At 56.4% G+C, this 18230-nt stretch overlaps 1 protein-coding gene across 1 annotated transcript; it reads right to left on the bottom strand.

The window, feature by feature from the left end:
- Positions 1–3706: 3706 nt before the first annotated feature.
- Positions 3707–16876, bottom strand: ITM2C (integral membrane protein 2C). Its single transcript, XM_079782186.1, has 6 exons — positions 16651–16876; positions 9289–9429; positions 6881–7069; positions 5948–6058; positions 5340–5490; positions 3707–4887 (listed from the first exon to the last, which is right to left on the bottom strand). Exons 1-6 carry the CDS (start codon positions 16774–16776, stop codon positions 4796–4798), a joined length of 810 nt encoding a protein of 269 aa, XP_079638312.1. The 5' UTR covers positions 16777–16876; the 3' UTR covers positions 3707–4795.
- Between the last annotated feature and the right edge of the window lie 1354 nt (positions 16877–18230).

Genomic DNA, 18230 nt, shown 5'->3' with positions numbered 1-18230 from the left:
CCAGAGCCCTCGCTTCAGTGGGGCTGGACCCGACATGTTACTTCCAGTGAAAGGCCCTCTGTCTCCAGGTGGGAGGCGGGCACCGCGGCCTTTGCTCTCACGTCCCTTGCTCTGTGCTCTGGCGGTTGGAGCATGTGCGACACACAGCAGGGCCAGGGAAATGCCAGCCGTATCAGGGCGTCACTGGTGCTGTGGACCCACAGTCTTGGGAAAACACCACGCATCCCTGGTACCCCCAGCCCTGGACTCCAAACCTCCCTTCCAGACCCCAAGCCACGCTCTGGGACTCTACCTCTGTCCTCTGGCCCGTGGAGGGCACACTGCTCTTTCCTGCTGCATCTCCCACCTCTGCCACTCCTCCCTAGCCTTCGAAGCTCAGGTGATCCCAGGAAGCCTGCCCTGGCCACTGTCCGGTCTCCCCTCCTCTGAGCCCCATTCCGTCAGGCCACGTGCAAACCAAAGCTGGAAAAGACCTTCAGAACGACTTGGCCTCAGCTCTCCATTTTACAGAGGGGGCTGGAGCCCAGACCCAGCGTTAGTCCACCACCGCTATACAGCACATCGGTGGTCAGTGGCAGAGTCCAGGTCCCCGGACCTCCAGATGCGGGCCCTCCTCCCTCCGGGGACACTGAATACATTGCTTCCCCATAAGGGCACCCCCTGTGAGAATGGTGGCTCTTCCTCCTTCTCCAGCAGCAGCTGGTAGTGCCTAGAGCCCACCTGGGCGAGCAGGGGCCAACCCACCATTCCCTCCCTTAGCATTTATTGAAGCTCGAAGGTCCCTGATAAGTAAGATTTCAACACCCGTGGGTGGCAACTCCTTCAAGCAGAGTTGAGAACGGTTTCCATGGAGACTGCCCAGGCTCCAGTTTCCATAGCAACATCCACAGGCGGTTACAGAGCCTCCTATTTATGTCAACTTAACATTTGCAACTGCTCTATTTTTCAGGCCAAACCTGGGCCTAATATAGGGCTTCCTGTCTAGGATCAGTGACAGACCACAAGGGCCGGAGGGGAACTGGGTGACTCGGTGCCATTAGCTGACAGTGAGGACATTGCCTCAGCCAGCAGGCCTCCTCCATCCTGGCTGCAGGGTACACATGTACACGGAGACATACACACACTTAAACTATAAAGAGAATACATCTTCTCGACAGGAGAGATAGAGGCCTGCAGAGCCCTGCCCTCCGGAGATGACTGTTACGTGGTTTGGAGTACCCTTCCGGAAGCAGTACATGCACATCCATAGAGCTATCTTTCAGAAAATTCACAAATGGGATATATATTTTATTCTTGCTCTGCCAACTACTTTACCCTAATTATATATGTTTCTTTAATTGGATTTAGAGAGAGAGAGGGAGAGGGAGAAACAATGATGTGAGAAACATCAATTGGTTGCCTCTCATGCACCCGGACTGGGATCGAACCCAAAACCTGGGTATGTGCCCTGACCAGGAATTGAACCGGCAACCTTCCGGTGCATGGGACAATGATTAACCAACTGAGCTACACTGGCCTGGGCTTACCCTAATTGTAGATCTTGGAGAACTTTGCACATCAGCACAAATTTGAGATACTTCATTCTTTGTAATGGCAACAAAATATGCACTTTAAAAATAAGTCCCCAGTTGAGGGAGTTTTGTTTTTAGTTTCTTGCTGTTACAACAATAAATATCCTTGTACCCATTTATATTTCTGTAAACTTGTTTGAGTATATCCATAGAATAAATTCCTAGCAGTGAAATTGCTGGGTCAAACCCATTGCATTTTAAAATTCGACTCTTGTCACCAATTTACTGCCATTGGTACAAGAGGGCTTGTACCAAGTACATACTTGAGAAGACTGGGTATTATTAAACTTACACCAAACCAAACACAAAACCAGTCTCCCCAACTTATTCTAATAACATGAAGGCCTGAAAAGGAGAGTGTGAGAAAGGGAAATTACAGGCCAACCTTACTAATAAACATGTACCCAAAACTGCTAAAGAAAATATCAGCAAACAAAGCCCAATAGTATAGAAACAAGAGAACACATCATGACCAAATGAGTTATTAATGTTATTCCCCACATTAACAAGTTAAAGGGGAAAAACATGTGATCATATCAATAAAGAAAAAACACTTGATAAAAAAATTAAACAACTATCCCCGATTAAAAATGAAAACTAGAAATAGGAGACAACTGCTTTAACCTTAAAAAGAGTATTTCCCCAATATCTAAAACTATGCAAGGTGAATTCTCTTTAAAATCAAGAACAAGCCAAGATTTGTGACTATCACCATGGTACCAGAGGTCCTAGTCAGTGAGACAGGTTAAGAAAAAGAAATAAAAGTTTTAGTTATTTGAAATAAAGAAATAAAATATATTGTGCTTCAGAATTTACACACTAGTGATTTACAGATAACATTTTGTCTACTTTAAATGTTTTGCTACATAAAATATATGAACCCTCCCTGCAAAAAATGTGTGTCCCTTTTTGTTTCGTATTTTCTATGTAACAGTAATAAAACATCTTTTCATGTTTAGCTATGATCCATTTGTATTTCTCTGTGAACTGCCTGTTTATATTCTTTGCCTTTTTATGTACCAAGTTGTTCATTTTTCATGACTTTAAGAACTTGGCATATTAGGGAAAATTTATGTCCTGTGTTTCAACATCTCCCCCAGTTTGCAGCTTATAAATCTTTTGCCTTGGTGTTTTGCTGTATGTAAGTTCTAATTTTTCATAGTCCAAGTTATTGGTAGATGTCCCACTTAGAAAGGTCTTTCCTCCTCCCAGATTATCTTTTAAATCATTTCAAATACTTTCATGGTTTCAGTTCATACTCAAAACCTTTGCTCCATCGAGAATTTTGTTGCAAGGAAGTAGGATCCTGGTTAATTTTTGTCAAAACAGTTACCATGTTGTTCCACTAAAAAGAACTCACGTCCCCCCTAAATTATCTTGAATGTAAGTCAACTTCCAGGCCTCCACCACATCCATTCCCTTTGCTACAGCGAACTCTTTAATTGTAGAAGTTTATAATGCTGAATATCTGGAGGCTATTCTCCATGCATACTTTCCTAAAAGAACTGAAAGTCGTTAAAAAAATAAACTGTTGGCATTTTAATTGATTGCATTTAGATTGATGTCTTTGCAAGATTTAGAACAAGGTGTGTCTGTACTAACCTGAGCCTTTTATGCCCCTCCCAGGATCACTGAGCCTGTGACTAGGACCTACAGGGAAGGTACCTACCCTCATCCCACCGCTGGGCTCATTCGGTCAAGGTGCTGGGCAGCTTCCCTCTTCCTTCTCTGCAGAATGTGGACCTGACTCATGCCAAACTCAGCGCAGCCCCACCAACGTGGTTACTTAATGCCCAGAAATCGTGGAGAACACGTCAGCGTCCTTGTGCTTAAGGACAAGCAATAATGATGTCATCTTCCGGGGTGGTTTAGGGGCACTTAGAAGCAGCGTAACCTTGGGCAGGTTGTGCAAGCCCTCAGAGCCCCCTCACCTGTAAAACGTGAATCTACCCGGCTTATGAGGGGACATCTACGGTCCTTGGCTGGACCAGGGAACAGGCCCACCTCTGCAGGGATCAGACGCCAAAGCCTGCTGGCTGCCCCTGCCTACTGCCCCCCCCCACCCCCTGCCACTCTGCCCCCAGGCTGTAGCACCCCTGCCCTGCCCACCCCCACCTGCCACTTTCGAGTCAAAGTCAGAAGTCAAAGATTTTTATTGTTCTACAGACACTTCTGAAAAGAAATCTAAGTGAGAAAATATACAAAGCGTTTAAGAGTTTCATCTCCAGGGAGCACCTAAGCCTGACTGGAGGCGTTGAAGCCTCCTCTTCAAGGCTCAGGGCTCAGAGCGGTTAGCATATGGAATGATCAGTAAAACATGCAAAAGTGAGGAGGAAAAGGAAGAATGGTGCATTCCCCCAAAGCAGAGGGGCACGGATTTCAGAACAAAGAGGAGGCAGGGTGTGCAGGTACCAGGTGCTCTCCCTCCCCTCCACCTTATCTCCTACAACAGCTCAAAGCGTGGAGGGAGCCAGGGGCCCCCACCCACTTGGCGCGTCAGTGCTGCGCTCAGCCCCTCAGCGAGGGGGAGAAGCGACCCTCCTCTGCCCTGTTCCAGCGCGGCTGCGGCTGTGGGGCCCTACCACACTCCTGGGGGCCCCGGCTCCTCCCTCTTTGGTTCCACTCAGAGAACGATTGTGCTTGACAAACTCATCCCCACCCCCAAGCTCCAGGCTCCCTCTGGTGGGCTGAAGGCACTGACAGGAGTCCTGGGAGGCCCCCAGGACAACCACCTTCCCTTGTGCTCTGGTGGGTCCATCCCTGGCACAGTCCGCCATCCTCAGCCCAGACCCGGGAACTGGGACACGGGAGGAAGTGTGCCATCCAAGGTAAAAGCCTTTGGGACTTTCCCAACTGTGCAGACATTTCTGAACCCCACTCCACACCCCTCCCCGCACTCTATCCCTTAGCCCAGGACCCCCACGGGCCCAGCCCCTCCACCCAGTCCTCCCCAGAGGACCCAACTTTAAGATGGTGGTCACAGAAACCATCTCAGGGCGCCCTCTCTGTCCCCCAGGCCCAGGACGTCAGCGGAGGTGAGGGCCTGGAGAGGTCCCGGCTCTGGTACAGGGAGGTGGGCAGGGCTGGACGGGAATGGGGAGGCACGTTACGTCTATGGAATGGCGTCCAAAGTACAAGCTAAGAGAGGGGAAGAAGGAAGGCCAGAGAGTGGCAGGAAGAGAAAAGAGGAGAGGCAGGGGTGGGACGGGAGGGCGGGGAGGCCTTCACACCGCCCCGCAGATGAGCGTCTCCACCACGAAGGTGTTCTCGAAGTGGCGGATGGCGTTGCAGTTCTTGGCCCCACGCTTGTTGATTCCTGCGGGGAACAGAGAATTCCCAGTGAGGCCGTGTCCTGGCCCAGAACTGGCTGGGCTACGAAGCCACCAGCCTCAGAGCCTGAGGGGGCCAGAGGGGAGGGGGAGGAGGCCCAGGAAAACAAACCCAGGTTCACCCCAGGCAGCGCAGTAAAATGCTCAGCATTGCCTCCCTCCTGCTGTGTGACTTTAGACTCTAAAGTTTAGAGGGATTAACTAACTTCTCGGAGCCTCCGTTTCCTCACCTTTAAAAGGGGCAGCAATGATGATGATGATGATGATGATAACTTACACTCTTTAAGGACATAAAGAGCGTAAAATGCGTGGTATGTACTAAGTGCTCAATTAACGTTTACTGCTGCTGCCATCTGAGCTGTCTGACCACTGGTCTCCAGCTCTGGGGCCAGCACGCTGGGACGGGCCTGGTGTGGAGCCCAGGGCAGGGGCCACTCACGCCTCCGAGTTGCCCGGCGCCGCAGCCGGTAGGTGTCCTTCCCGTTGCACAGGTGGTAGATGAAGGAGCCCAGGGTCTCCTTGTCGTTGACGTGCTCTGTGACCACCATCTCCTCCTGGATGATGTACGTCTGCGGCAGGTAGGTGCCTCTCTGCAAAGGGAGTGGCCACAGCTCTGGTCAGTGCACAGGGCTCCCCTCCTGTGGTCTCCACTAGCTCTCTGCCCACTCCCCTGTCGCCACCCTTCTGCTCACTCGAGCTGTGTCCCCCAACACTGAAATGCACACATGCCCCTCCCTCATTCAGAGGCTCCACAGCTCGGCCTTCTAATGCCCCCAGGCACTTGCTGCTGTGCTAAGTACTGCCACCTGCGCTGCCCTGAGCTGCCCTGAATTCTGCGTGTGTGGGAGTCTGGCCTCCCACCCTAAGGGCAGGGTCTCTGCATCTCCCTGCACTGTGACTGGGGCATGGAGTGGGGCATGGCCTGGGGTATGCAGTGAGGTATGTAGTGGGGTATGGGCTGGGGCACAGAGTGAGGACGTGGAACCTCCCTCACCCCAGGCCTGGCTCCACAGGGCGGGACAAGATACCACCAACACCACCGCTCACCTTCACGTTCATGAGGAGCTCCCAGAAGTTGCGAGGGGGCAGCACGATGGTGGTGTTGAGCTCGATGACATAGCACTTGTCCAGGGAGATGTCATGGTAGGCGGTCAGACCCTGGGGAGAAGGAGGGGGCCATGTCAGTCCCTGCAGGTGAGGGCCTGGCCCATGGGGGGGAGGGGGGGGAGGGGACTGGGAGAGGCCTCTGGCTAGCAAAGGCAGAAACCCCACCCCCGCCGTGGGGATACACCCCTTTTTTCTGCTCCTCTCCCAGCCTGTGTTTCATTTACTAGATGCCAGTCACCAAGTGTGAAACGCCTGTGTCACAGGGCTCTTCTCACGGGTGACAGAGCTGAGTTGGGGGGAACACAGTGATGTCCCGACTGCATGCTATCAAAGCTGGGAGGCCCACTTCTGTGGACCCTCAGGGAGAAAGCCCCGACCCCAGGCCCTCCTTGTGCTGCACCTCGATAAACGTGGCACAGGAATATGCGATAAAAAGGGACATCCTGACCCACGAAGCCAGCGTCTGCAGCTGCCAGGTGGCGGGGGGAGAATCCGTGGCTCGTTCATTCAGTGATAACTGCGTTCCCCATGCAGGGAGGGCAGAAGTAGGTTCAGTTGTTCGTATGAAAATAATACAATTACTAACTAATAATACAAAAACTTCGTGTTTTGTATATTCACAACCATAAACTTACTTTAGCACCTGGTATAATGAAAGCAATGTCTTTAAAACCTCAACAAAGCTAAGCCGTAGTCAGTCATGCCCTACACACAGTTGATATTACTCTGACTATGGTCAAAGGATGTAAAGGGCCGTCAGCCTCCTTTCACGCCTGTTCTTCCTCATGACTCTTGGTGGAAGGGGGCGGCGGCCCCTGGGTGCCCCTCTTCCCACCCCGGCCGGCCCCAGCCTCAGCCCCTGGCTGGCCTCACCCGCTGGAAGTCGTGGATGATGTCGGCAGGGTCGCCGCCACCAAACTGGGGCACCGGCACGTTGATGCGCTCGTAGTTATCTTCGAGGTAAATCTTCACATCCTCCTCCAGCTCCATCCGCGTGCGGGCCTGGGAGGACAGGGAGTCCTCGTAGAAGACGCCGCAGTGGAAGAAGTTGTCTCGGGCCAGCTGAGCAAGGTGGGGAGAGACAGACTGGTCACGCAGTGCCCTGGGCACGGCCACTGCCACCTGCCCAACCACTTCACTCTCTTAAGGCCGGAGGACACAGGAAGGGTGGGACTGTGAGACCCATTTCACAGATGGAGAAACTGAGAAACGTGGGGAGTCAGGGAGGGTGAGCTGGGCCAACCATTTCCTAGGTGGATGACCTCTCTGGGCCTCAGTTTCCCCATCTGTAAAATGAGGTGCTCCCTCAGGCTTCTTCTGACCTCAGGTCCATGAGTCTGTGCTTGAGAAATGGGGTGGACCAGCACGGGGAGGACCCAGAGGGACAGACCTGAGAAAGAGCCTGGGGTGAGCAGGAGGGTCCTCAGGGGCAAACACAGGAGCTTGAACTGAACAAGCTGGGCTCCAGGGGCAGGCAGCGCCCTACACCGCCACCAGAGAGCATTCACCCCTCTTTCCTCCTCCTGCTGTGGGGCCCTGAAGACCTGGGGGCAAAGTGGGGGTGGGGAGGAGCTGAAAGGCAGCCCTTGTGATTCCAGTTCCATGTCCAACCTCACACAAGCCCCCACCTTCCCTGGGCCCCATGCCTCATGAGAAACCTTGGCAAACGCTGTTTTCTCGAGTGGCTGGCCTGTCACTCCATCATAAGGGAAGGGAGCCAGGCCAGCATGGCTCAGTGATTGAGCGTCGACCTATGAACCAGGAGGTCACGGTTTGATTCCCAGCTAGGGCACATGCCTGGGTTGTGGGCTTGATCCCCAGTGTGGGGTGTGCAGGAGGCAGCTGATCTCTCTCCCTCTCCGTCCTCACTGAAATCAATAAAAATACATTTTTTAAAAATAAGGGAAGGGAGGCAGTGTGACATGATTGAGGCCAGGGACCGACCGGGTGGGCCCACTGGTAATTCTCCAGGGGCTCCTCCATCGGTACCCGGACAGCTGGCCTGAACTGGGCAGGACTTTCCTCCTGTCTCTGTGCAAGCAAGCTCCAGGATGAGTGAGCACGCATGAATCACAGGGTCCCAGGGCACAGACCAGAGGCTAGTCTGAGGTGCCCCAGTGCCTGGGAATTGTGGTGGGTGAGGAACCCTGGAGTGTGAGCGGGGGCTGGGAATAGAGGGGACCAGAAGCCAGAGTGGGCTGTGGCCACAGCAGGAAAAGGCCCCAGGGTCTGCTCAGGAAAGTGAAAACCAGGGAAAGGTGGGGAGCAGGCCTTGCGGGGAGGGAGGAAAAAAGGGGAAGTCAGCGGGTTCGAAGGGGAAAGTCCCAAGGAACAGAAACTCTTCAGTGATTTCCCTTGTGGGAAAACTGAGTGAGGACCAAGGTAAAGGCCAATGCTTAAGGGTGGGAGAAGTCACTGGGGTCATAAATTACTGGCAATTCGCAGCCTTTTCATTCCTCTGAGATTCCTCATTTGATGTACTTAAGGTTCCTCTTTTGAGCTACCTTAACTTAACTACCTTCAGCTCTGAGTTCGAGGGGCACTGCCTCCCTCCCCAGGTCTGGGTTGATCACAGGGTCACTGTGACCATGAACAGTTCAGGCCTAGCTGAAGCCCAGACTGGCTGCAGGAGCAGATCGATGGGGGTGGGCCAGCTGCGGGTATGGTGGTGAGTGGGTCTCTCCACTCACCTATGTCCAAAGATAAAATGGGATGGAATTCCTTAAAGCGTGACCCTTGGGCACAGGGTTTGAGGGATCAGAGTTCTGATTTGTGCTCGGTCTGAGTTTCTGGTGACAACGGCCCAGGGTGACTCTGTGGGAAGGGGCCTTGGGCCACACAGGCCCAGGTTCTAATCCCGGCTTCCCCACTGCTGACTGCACTCCGGGGAGAGTTTCCTGTTGACCTCAGGTGTGTCTGATGAAATGGGTAAGGACACTCGTCCAGGGTCTGTAGGCGTTAGAGGACGGGCCCCAGTCCTGGCTCCTGGACCAGAGCGAGGCTCCCCAGGATGAGGGGCTAAGGGTGAGCTGACTGAGCCCAAGGACGCTCCAGGGAGGATGAGGGGGCAGGCCTTCTGGGCTAGCCTGGGCACTCCTCCCATCTGGGGGGGCATGCCCAGGGCTTCCTGCTCCCCCTCTTCACAAATCCCAAGCACCTGGCTCTCAACTCCTCATGCTGCCCTCTCCTGCTAGCTCCCACATCCGCTGCAAACTCCCACACTCCCCTTTCTGAATGCTCCCCTTTCTCTGAGATCCCGCCGGCCTCCCACCCAGCCTCACCTGAGCGAGAAAGAAGTATCTGTAGATGTAGACGGAGGCGAACACGAGGCCCATGAGCAGCACCACCATGCCCATCGACAGGTAGCACACGCTGCCTACGGAGCCCCCCTTCTTGTGGCGGTGGTAGGGGGGCCGCTCCTCCTGCAGACAGCAGTGCAGGGTCAGTTAGCTGGGGGTCCTACACCCTGGAATCCTCCCACCCCTTTTCCGAAGTGAGACCTCGCCCTGCTGGCCTGGGGGGAGCCTTGGGGTCAGGGGAGAGGATGGGTGATGCACGGGAAATTATCTGGAAGAAAAGGAAGCCGCGGGCTCCCCCAGCTCCTCCGGTCATGTACACAGAGACTAAGACCCACCACGAAGGTCACAAAATGACGCACAGGGGCTCAGCAGGCGCATCTGGAATTCCCCTGCATGAGTCCCCTTCATGGGACCAGCTGTGACCACAGGGTATTCTTTCAAACACAGAAGGGGAAGCACAGACATGGCCTTAGTCATTGTGCCAGGCCTCGTCACCTATGGGAATTGGGGTGCTCTGGGCTCTGGGGAGCCAGGGAGGCTTTTGAGGTGGGGAGTGACAAGATGCACCTGAAGGCTGGAGTCCACAGGGTGGACTGGAATGGGGGCCGCGGGAGGGGGGCCGTGGCAGGGAGCAGTCACTGACTGATGGGGACAGGGGCTCCAGGAGGCCCACAGGGTCGGGCTGGTCTCCGTCCGGCCAGGCAGCACTGGGCTTGTCCACGCTGAGCAGAGCTCAGCCTTCCAGGCAGTGATGGCCTCACACAGGCCCGGCTGGCAGTGCCAGGCAGGCTGTCAGGAGGCTTCCAGAAGCCAGGATGCTTCTGCCAGGAGGGAAACGTGTTTGTGGCAGCAGCAGCTGCCACCAGGGAGCTGGGGCAGGAGGCTCCCGGTAAAACCTGCTCTGGGAGCCAGGCTGGGGCCCAGGACAGTAGCTGCAGGGCTGCCAAGCAGCAGCAAGCCAACCAGACCCAGCTCCAGGCCATACCACGTGTGTTGGGCGGGTGGATGGCGGATGTGTGTAATCCCTGTAGCACACTTCACCTGCAGCACTGGACCCGTGTGACCTTGCTCATCCCTCTTTACACCTGTCCTCTCTAACCCAGGCCTTCCTTCACCCTGTGAGCTGCTGTAAAGGTGCCAGGCTTGTCTCTGCCTCCAGTGCCCACCATCCAAACCCTCCTCCGTGGTGTCCAGATACAGCCAGGTGAGGTTAGAGGCCAGTGCCAAAGACTCCCGCCCCACCCCCACCCTCAAGGAGCTGGGGCAGTGTGGGGGGAGGGGAGGAGCTCCAGCTCAGAGCCCAGCTCCTCACTGGGCCTTGCCACTGCCTGCTTAGCCCTCTTTGTGCCATGTTTCCTCTCTCCCTTCATCCTGGAGTGGGTGGCAGGAGGGTGGGGTCACAGTTCAGGTCCTAGTTACTCAGGACAGGCCCATATCTCTCAGCACAGGAGGTCCAGCCTGCTGTGCCCCTCAAGTCCTCTCCCCTGTGGCTCCTGGTTTGGCACATGTTGCGGGCGGGGGGTGGGGGCGTGGCTCGGGCCTCGGGGAGCAGAGGAAAGTCCCATCAGAGGAGCTGTTGCCTTCCTGCTTGGGGAGGGCAAAGAAGGCCTGGAGGACCCTCCCCCTCTCTGGGCACATCCCTCACCAGGCCAGCGGCCCCAGCCTCTGCCGCCATGGGGTGAGACACGGAATGGAGAGGTGCCCCTGCCCATCCTGCTCAAAGCAATGGCTTTGACTTTCCAATGGGCTCCCAGGAGCAGCAATGGACAGGGCGACCCAAGAGCCAGGCTCTGCCAGCATCTCAGAGAAACAAGCCACCCGGGGATCCACCGTCTTGTGTGTGGTCCTCACGAACGTCGCTGACTCAGAAGGCAGGCCGGGACCCTGCCAGCTGTGCCTCCTGCCCCTCTGGACCCACATGTGTCTTCGGTGGGACCCAGCGCTGAGGCCCCAGCAGGGGCTGGGATCCAGCAGGCGCACTGCAGTGCCCCTCCGAGCAGGTTCCCCTCCCTGGGAAAGTGAACAGGCCGCCCACCTCCCCACTGGGTTTTGTCCTGAGGGGGTTTTGTCGGGAGTAAAGGAGACAAAGACCTGAAAGCCCTCGGTTCAGGATAAATGCTGGTTATAACTAGCAGATCTTTATCAGCTCAACTTTCCCTGGTTAGGGCCACCACTGAGACAGCTGTTGAGGCTGCAAGGGGGTCAGGCGTATGCTCCTTCTTCAAGAAAACCAGAGGAGCAAGCTTGTGAGAACTGCTTTAAAAACAACAACAAAACAGCAGAACAGTCAATGGGCGACAAGCCAGAGCCCCAGGGCCTGCTCCACAGAGGAAGTGCCTGGTCAAGGTGAGGCCTACCAGGGTTACAGCTGCCTTTCTGCCGGCTGGGTCAGGTGTTTCTAAGGGGCGGGCAAGGCAGCTGGAGAGGGCGGAGAGGAGAGGAGGTCAGAGAGGACAGAGGAGGGGGGAGGTGAGGCTCACGCCCCCAGCTGAATGTGAGGGTGGCTAATGTGGCCGAGGACACAGCCGCCAGCCGGGACACCTGACACTGCCCTGTGTCCTCACATCTCCGTGGGGGGCGGTCACTGTGAAGGTTGGGGATCCCCCACTTTTCCTAGATGTGCAGTGGACAAATGGCTCCTTCTCCTGCCTCTGTTGCCACCCACTGAGTGCATACTGGGGGCTCATCCCCTACTCCTCTCCCGACCCTCCAGCCTTCGGGGGCCAAACCCCAGAAGCATCGTGGCCGAGCAGTGGCTGGAAGAAAAAGCAGGACCAGAGGCCGTCATGAGGCAGATGGGAAACCACGGATGGCCCTGCTTCCAGACAAAAGGGCCCCACACAGGAGGGAGGGCCCCTGAATCCTGCCCCAACGCTGCCATTGCTTCCCTGGCCCCCCAGCTCACTCAGCGAGATGGCCAGCTTCATCTGCCGTGCTAGAGACCCGGGAAAATGCAGCCCCCACGTGAAGCAGTTACTACATCCAGGCATTTGGGAGCTTCCATTTAGAAAGTAGGAAATATTGCATACTGTTTCCATAGCAACTGGGCTTTCTGAGAGAAGTGCCTGGCTGTGTACTCTTGTGAGGCACGTGAGCCAGACCTGTGGGGACCCAAGAGGGGCCTGAGCCTCTGCCTGCCTGCTTCCCTCAGCCCCACAATGGCGCTCATTAAACGACTTAGCAAAGGCAAGGCCAAAACAGTCAGGGGGAACCCAGCCAACTGGAGCATTAACTCAGCAGACCCCCCGGCTCATGGAGAGCGCGCCCAGCTACCTTCCCCTGGTGGCAATGTCCAAAATAACTGCAAGCGGATTAAGCTACAGTTACAGGCTGGAGGAGGAGGCTACAGGGAACCAGAAGGCCAGGACTGCCGGCTGGTGCGAGGGGTCTCCCCTCCCCTCCCCAGCATCACGCCCCTCCTCAGCACCTTTCTTTCCCAGGCTGCAGCTCACAGAGACAAGGGCACGTGTGTGTGTGTGTGTGTGTGTGTGTGTGTGTGTGTGTGTGTGTGTGAGAGAGAGAGAGAGAGAGAGAGAGAGAGAGAGAGAGACGGAGAGAGAGAGAGAACACTGACAGGGTGAGGTGAGAATGGGCAAATGCAGAGCTGTGCTCAGATGCTGACAGGGGTCATGACTTTGCCATCACTGGAACCCCATTCCTACCGTGGGACCCAGCAGCACCCCAGAGCGGTGGGTGAGGAGAACAGTGAGACCCCTGAGGACACTCCTGCACAGCCCTCCACTCTGCTTGGCGCTCGGGATGGATTCTGCTCCATTCCCCACGGTCAAGACGAGATCCAGAGAAAAGGCTTGGGAGGACGAGAAGGCGGGCTGCTGGAGCTCTCCGGGAGGAGCGAGCTCGGAGAGGCTGCGCTTCTGTGATTTTATCACAACATTTTTTTTTTTTCTGTCACTAAGAGAAACTCATCCTCCCTGGCACTCTGCTGACAGCCTTGGAACATGCAAGGGCAGGCCGAGGGAAATAGAACAGAGAGCAGAAAAGTCTGGTGCTCCGGGAAGGCCCAGGGCAGGCCAGGAATAGGACAGCCCCATGTCCCCACACTGCCATGGGGCAGGACCCAGAGCTGGCCTGCATTTTCACGAGGGTCCTTTCAACCCAGCCCTTGGGGCCTGTGGGACGGGAGGACTCCCAAGCCAGGCCAGATCCACCCTCCGGGCTGGCAGGGACCTCCCCCAACGACTCCGGGGGACCCAGCTCCCCGCTGCCAAGGGCCTGAGGCCAGGGCACAGAAGGTGAAATCTGAGTCTCAGGTATGCAGGCTGGGAGGGAGGACACAGGGGCCATTAATCAAAGGCAAAAGCCAGAGAAAACTGCAGCGCTGAGAAGATGACTGTATTGAACTTGTTCCTTTCTTCTCATAGCCCCCAAATTGGGTCGAGTGAGGACATGTCCACATCTCCTGGCTGTGTGTGTGTGTGTGTGTGTGTGTGTGTGTGAGAGAGAGAGAGAGAGAGAGAGAGAGAGAGAGAGAGAGAGAGAGAGAGAGAATACATAGGCACAGAGAACTGTGGGAGAGGGGAGGGTGCTGAGGGGTGTAGAGCTGGCCATGTTCACTAACATGCACATGTCCTAAAGGTGTAACCCTTTAGGACAGATTGTAATCCTCCTCTTGGGCCCCTATTGCTCCCTCTCGCCCATTAAGAATGACATGGCCAGAAGGTGCTAAGAGGGGGTGCTTCCCCGCCAGCCCCCCATCAGTGCAGGCTTCTCATTATCTCAGAGGCAAGCACCATGTGGGGAGAGCGGGCAGCTGGAGGCCCAGCTGCGCCCCCACCTCATCCCTTCCAGGCCCACCGAGCCTCTGCCTTCCGGCAGCAGGTCTGGGGACAAAATCCTCCTTGTGTTCCAGGTTTTGCCCAGAAGCAGGGGGAGCCTGCTCTGAGGGTGGTGCTGCTGCACCCTGGCCCCTAGGCCTGCACACAGGTGGCATTTTGTCACAGCGCCAGCGGGTGGCTCGCCCGCGGCAAGGCATTTACAAGCTCATCTGTGCATCCTGTGGTCCTGCCTCGGCTCTGAGTCTTATTGTTGAGTCCAGTTCAGTAACCAAGAAGGGGTCCGAGTCAGCCCCAGCCGGAAGATACCTTCTAATAGGCTTTCCTCTGCGTCCCCACCCGAGTGGCACAAAACTCAAATGACCTGTCTTGATGAAGCAGCTCCCGGGGCCTCCCAAACAGCCCACCTGTCCCACTCACCTCTCCTTCAGAGCCCTAATAAATGGCGGATACTCTGTCCTGGGCGACATCTGTGAATGCTGGTGCCGGCTGTACTCACTGCCTGGGCACTGGATGTGGGAAATGTGCCCACTGGCCCGGAGAGGCCACCAGAGGCTGGCCGAAGTGAACTCTTCTCCCAAGGCCCCAGTTCCAGCAGAGCAAAGGTGAAACATCCAAGCCCCCTGGGCAGCACCTCAGGGCCCGGAGCAGCTATAACATTTCACTGATATGCACACCTGTCCTAAAGGTGTGGGATTTTAATCCTCCTCCCAGGACCCCGTGCCCCCTCTCCATGATTAAGTGAGTGAGGGGACCCTGCCCAACAAGGTCGGGGGAGGAGGCTTGCTCAGCAGGCTCAAGGCCATTACCGACAGCACCAGGAAAACGTGGATATTTCCATTTCACGCTGGGTGAGGGGGAAGAGCCAGAGGCTAGATGTCAGTTACTGCCAAGGTGATGCTAGCTAGCATCTGCCACGAGGCCTGCACTATCAGCAAGGTGCTTCTGAGAATGTGCCATTCCTGCAAATCTGTGGCCCTTCTGATGGAGTTGGAATTACATCCTCCCTTAATCTGGCTGGTCCCCCCTCCTGCCCAAATCCTACAGCTCTTAGAGGCAGGGTCCTGTTTTCCAGACCTTGGCTGGGTGCCAGGCAGCTGGGAGAAGGGGCAAGAATGCTGCTTTGGGCCCCTCATCCCTTCACCCCCCAGGGCAGAGAGGAAGGGAGGAAAGAGGCTTGAAAAGCGCTCATTGGAAACTTTTAAAGCTGCAGATCAGTCTTCAAATATGGAGTGCCTCTCCCCATCCAGGCGTCAAATTAAGATGGAGCTGTTGTGGTGGGGGGGCATAGCAACTCCCCACCCCAGCCCAGGTGGTCAGTGATGCTGCGGGCTCCCAGCATTCCACTCTCAGGGTGCCTGCTCAGGCTGCGACACCCAGGGCCTTAGACCCCTCTCCAGAGTCCCGTCCTCCAAGGCACAGGTATTCCCTGCAGCCCCGTCAGATCCCCGGCGAGGTGTGTCTCAGCCATAAACTTGGGGAGGGCCTTGGCGCGGAGGAGAGTCCTCAGAACCCAGCCTCCATCAGAGGGAGGGAGTGGACAGTAACTTTTCTTCCAAGTCCAGTCTCCATAGGGACTGGGGGCCCTAGATGCGGCCCAGGATCGTCGTGGGCGACGCTGCGGAGACGCCTTTGCCTGGCTGGACCAGCTCTCCCTTCCCTCCGCCTCCAGGCCCGAGCCACGCGTCCTGTCCCCTCGGGGCCTCCCCACTCAGACTTCACGCCGCTCCGTTTTCCACCGCGGAAATGCCTTCTCTCCCCAGCCCGAGGCAGGGGAGGCAGGGGAGGACGCGCCGGGGGCGGGGTGCACGAGGCCCGCCCCCACAAAGCGCAGCTGGGAAGCGGTAGGGCGCCCGGGCAGCGGGGAGGGGACAGCCCGAAGGAGAGCCGGGAGGGGAAGGAAGGAAGAGGGGACAGGGGGTCGGTGGGATCAGGATCAGCCTCGGAACCCCGAACTTCGAAGCCAGGACAGGCAGACGGGCGGGTTCTGGTTTATTTCCATTTCATCTTGCACTACTTTCTCCATCAGGTGCAGAGTAGCCGCACGTCCCCCACCCCTGGCCGACCACCCCCTCCCCTCTTGGGACGAAATCAATGGCCCCTCTTCCCCTCTCCCTCCGACGGCACCAGAACCCTCCCCCCGCCCCTCCCCCGCCTCATTTCCCACCAATCACGACCCACCGCCCTACTTCGGAGAAATAATGTTCAACCCTCCTCCCATCCCCCACCCGGGGACTCGGCTCTCGGCCCCTCCCCCTTGATTGGAACCAGACGCGAACGCCAGTCCCCCGAACTTCGTCGGCCCAGCCCCCTCCCTCTATTTTGGGGCTCGGCTCCCAGGGCCCCTATACTTTTGGAAGAGTCCTTACGCGCTTCCCCACCTGGGGACTAGCGACCCGGACCCCCCTCCCAAACTTCGGCCTTAGACGCGCGCTGCCACCGTAGGACAGGACCCAAGCCCCTCCCCCACCTTAGGATGGATGACCCCCCCGGCATCCGCGGGGCGGCCAGGCGCGCCTGGGTCCCTCCCCGGAGCCCCGGCCCCTCTCACCCGAGCCGGCGTCAGCAGGATCTCCGCGGCCGGAGCGGAGGCCGAGGCCGAGGCCGAGGCCGAAGCCTTGTCGGCCTTGTCGCCTTTGATGCCGGCCACGGCGGGCTGGAAGCTGATCTTCACCATGGCTGCGCCGGCCCGTCCGCCCTGCAGCCTCTGACAGCGCAGCCTCTCTCGGTGCAGCCGTTGCCCGCACTCCGCAGGCACCGGAAGTTTGGATCCTGCTCGCGTGCCTTTCTCTAACCCCACCTCCAGTCCGCCCCCAACAGGGGGGGCTTCGGCGCCCGCTGCGCCTGCGCCCCCTTCCTGCCCCTCAGTGCGCAGTGACCCCTGCCGGGCGTGCTGCTCCGATTAGGGGAGGACTGAGGTTCACGCCATCCATCCATCCATCCATCCATCCACCCACCCACCCACCCACCCACCCAATCAGGCATGGATTCAGCCCTCTTCAAAGCCTTATCCCTTCCAGCTCCCTTTCCAAGACCAGCCTCCCCCAACACACAGTCTGTTAAAACAGTGTTTGCTAGATAAATGCAGTTTCCAGTCAAGTTCCCAGGCTCACTCCTCGCCCCCTGCCCCCCAAGGTATGTTTTTTTTTTATTATTATTGATATTTAGAGAGAGAAGAGAGAGGCATCAATGTGAAAAATAAACATCCATCCATTGCCTTCTGCTTGTGCCCTGACTGGGAATCAAACCTGCAACCTGGGTCTGTGCCCTGACCAGGAATCCAACCAGAAACCTTTTGGTGTACGGTGGCGGCTCCAACCAACTGAGCCACTCAGCCAGGGCCCATCATGGCCTTTGGCACCACGTGCCACCTCCTCTTCTGGGACCTCAGTGCTGCTGAGCAGTCCCAAGGCAGCCCGTGCAAACGGTTCCCCTGAGTGTGGCTTTGTTCTCAAAGTCATTTTCAAAGTGAGGACCTTGACCAGCAGCACCAGCAGCACCAGGGAACTTGTTAGAAAGGCAAACAACCTCATTCACCCTCTCACTGCCTCTTCCTGTCCTCTCCAGACCGCCCTCTCCTCTCTCCTCAGCAGCTGAGCTCACCTCTTCACGGAGAATCTGGAAGCCATCCTGTGAGAACGCCATTGTGCTGCTGGCCAGTCCCCCTCCCCCCCCCCCCCCCAGCAGCTGCCCCTGTGGCTACTGTGGTGCCTTTGGGCCCTTCAGGCTGGAGGAGGCGACTGTCTTTGCTCTTCTCCTAGTTTCATTCCACCTTCTTGGTGAAGATTCCAAGCCCGCCATCATCTCAGATATCTTAAGACCTCAGTCATGCGCCATCCCCAGCCCATCAGGGGTGGCCCTCTACTCCAGCCTCAGCTCTCCCTTCAGTCCTATCAGTTCTGAAACATGCTTGCATTAACCTTGAAAGAAAACAGAACAAAACACCTCCTTTAGCCCCTTGTCCCCTCCCCTTGGGACCCCATTTCTTTCATTTCCTCTTTAGCCAAACTTCTAGAAAATTCAGTCTCCATTTCCTCATCCCTCTCCACACTCATCCTAGTTGGATCTGGCCTCTGTCCTCATACCTCCACCTGGTTCTTAATCATCCTTTTTTCTGTTGTTGTTGCGAAT

The sequence above is a fragment of the Cnephaeus nilssonii genome (genome assembly GCF_951640355.1).
Source record: "Cnephaeus nilssonii genome assembly, chromosome: 10".
In the NCBI taxonomy this organism is placed as follows: Eukaryota; Metazoa; Chordata; class Mammalia; order Chiroptera; family Vespertilionidae; genus Cnephaeus; species Cnephaeus nilssonii.
The sequence above is the reverse complement of the archived record's forward strand: the minus strand, read 5'-3'. Positions and strand labels throughout refer to the sequence as shown.

Coding starts and splice junctions, on each gene's coding strand:
- ITM2C (XM_079782186.1), bottom strand. CDS start 16,776: ATGGTGAAGATCAGCTTCCAGCCCGCCGTGGCCGGCATCAAAGGCGAC. Junction 5,491..5,947: donor AGCTCCTCATGAACGTGAAG/GTGAGCGGTGGT, acceptor CTCCCTTTGCAG/AGAGGCACCTACCTGCCGCA. Junction 4,888..5,339: donor GCGCCGGGCAACTCGGAGGC/GTGAGTGGCCCC, acceptor TGTTCCCCGCAG/GAATCAACAAGCGTGGGGCC.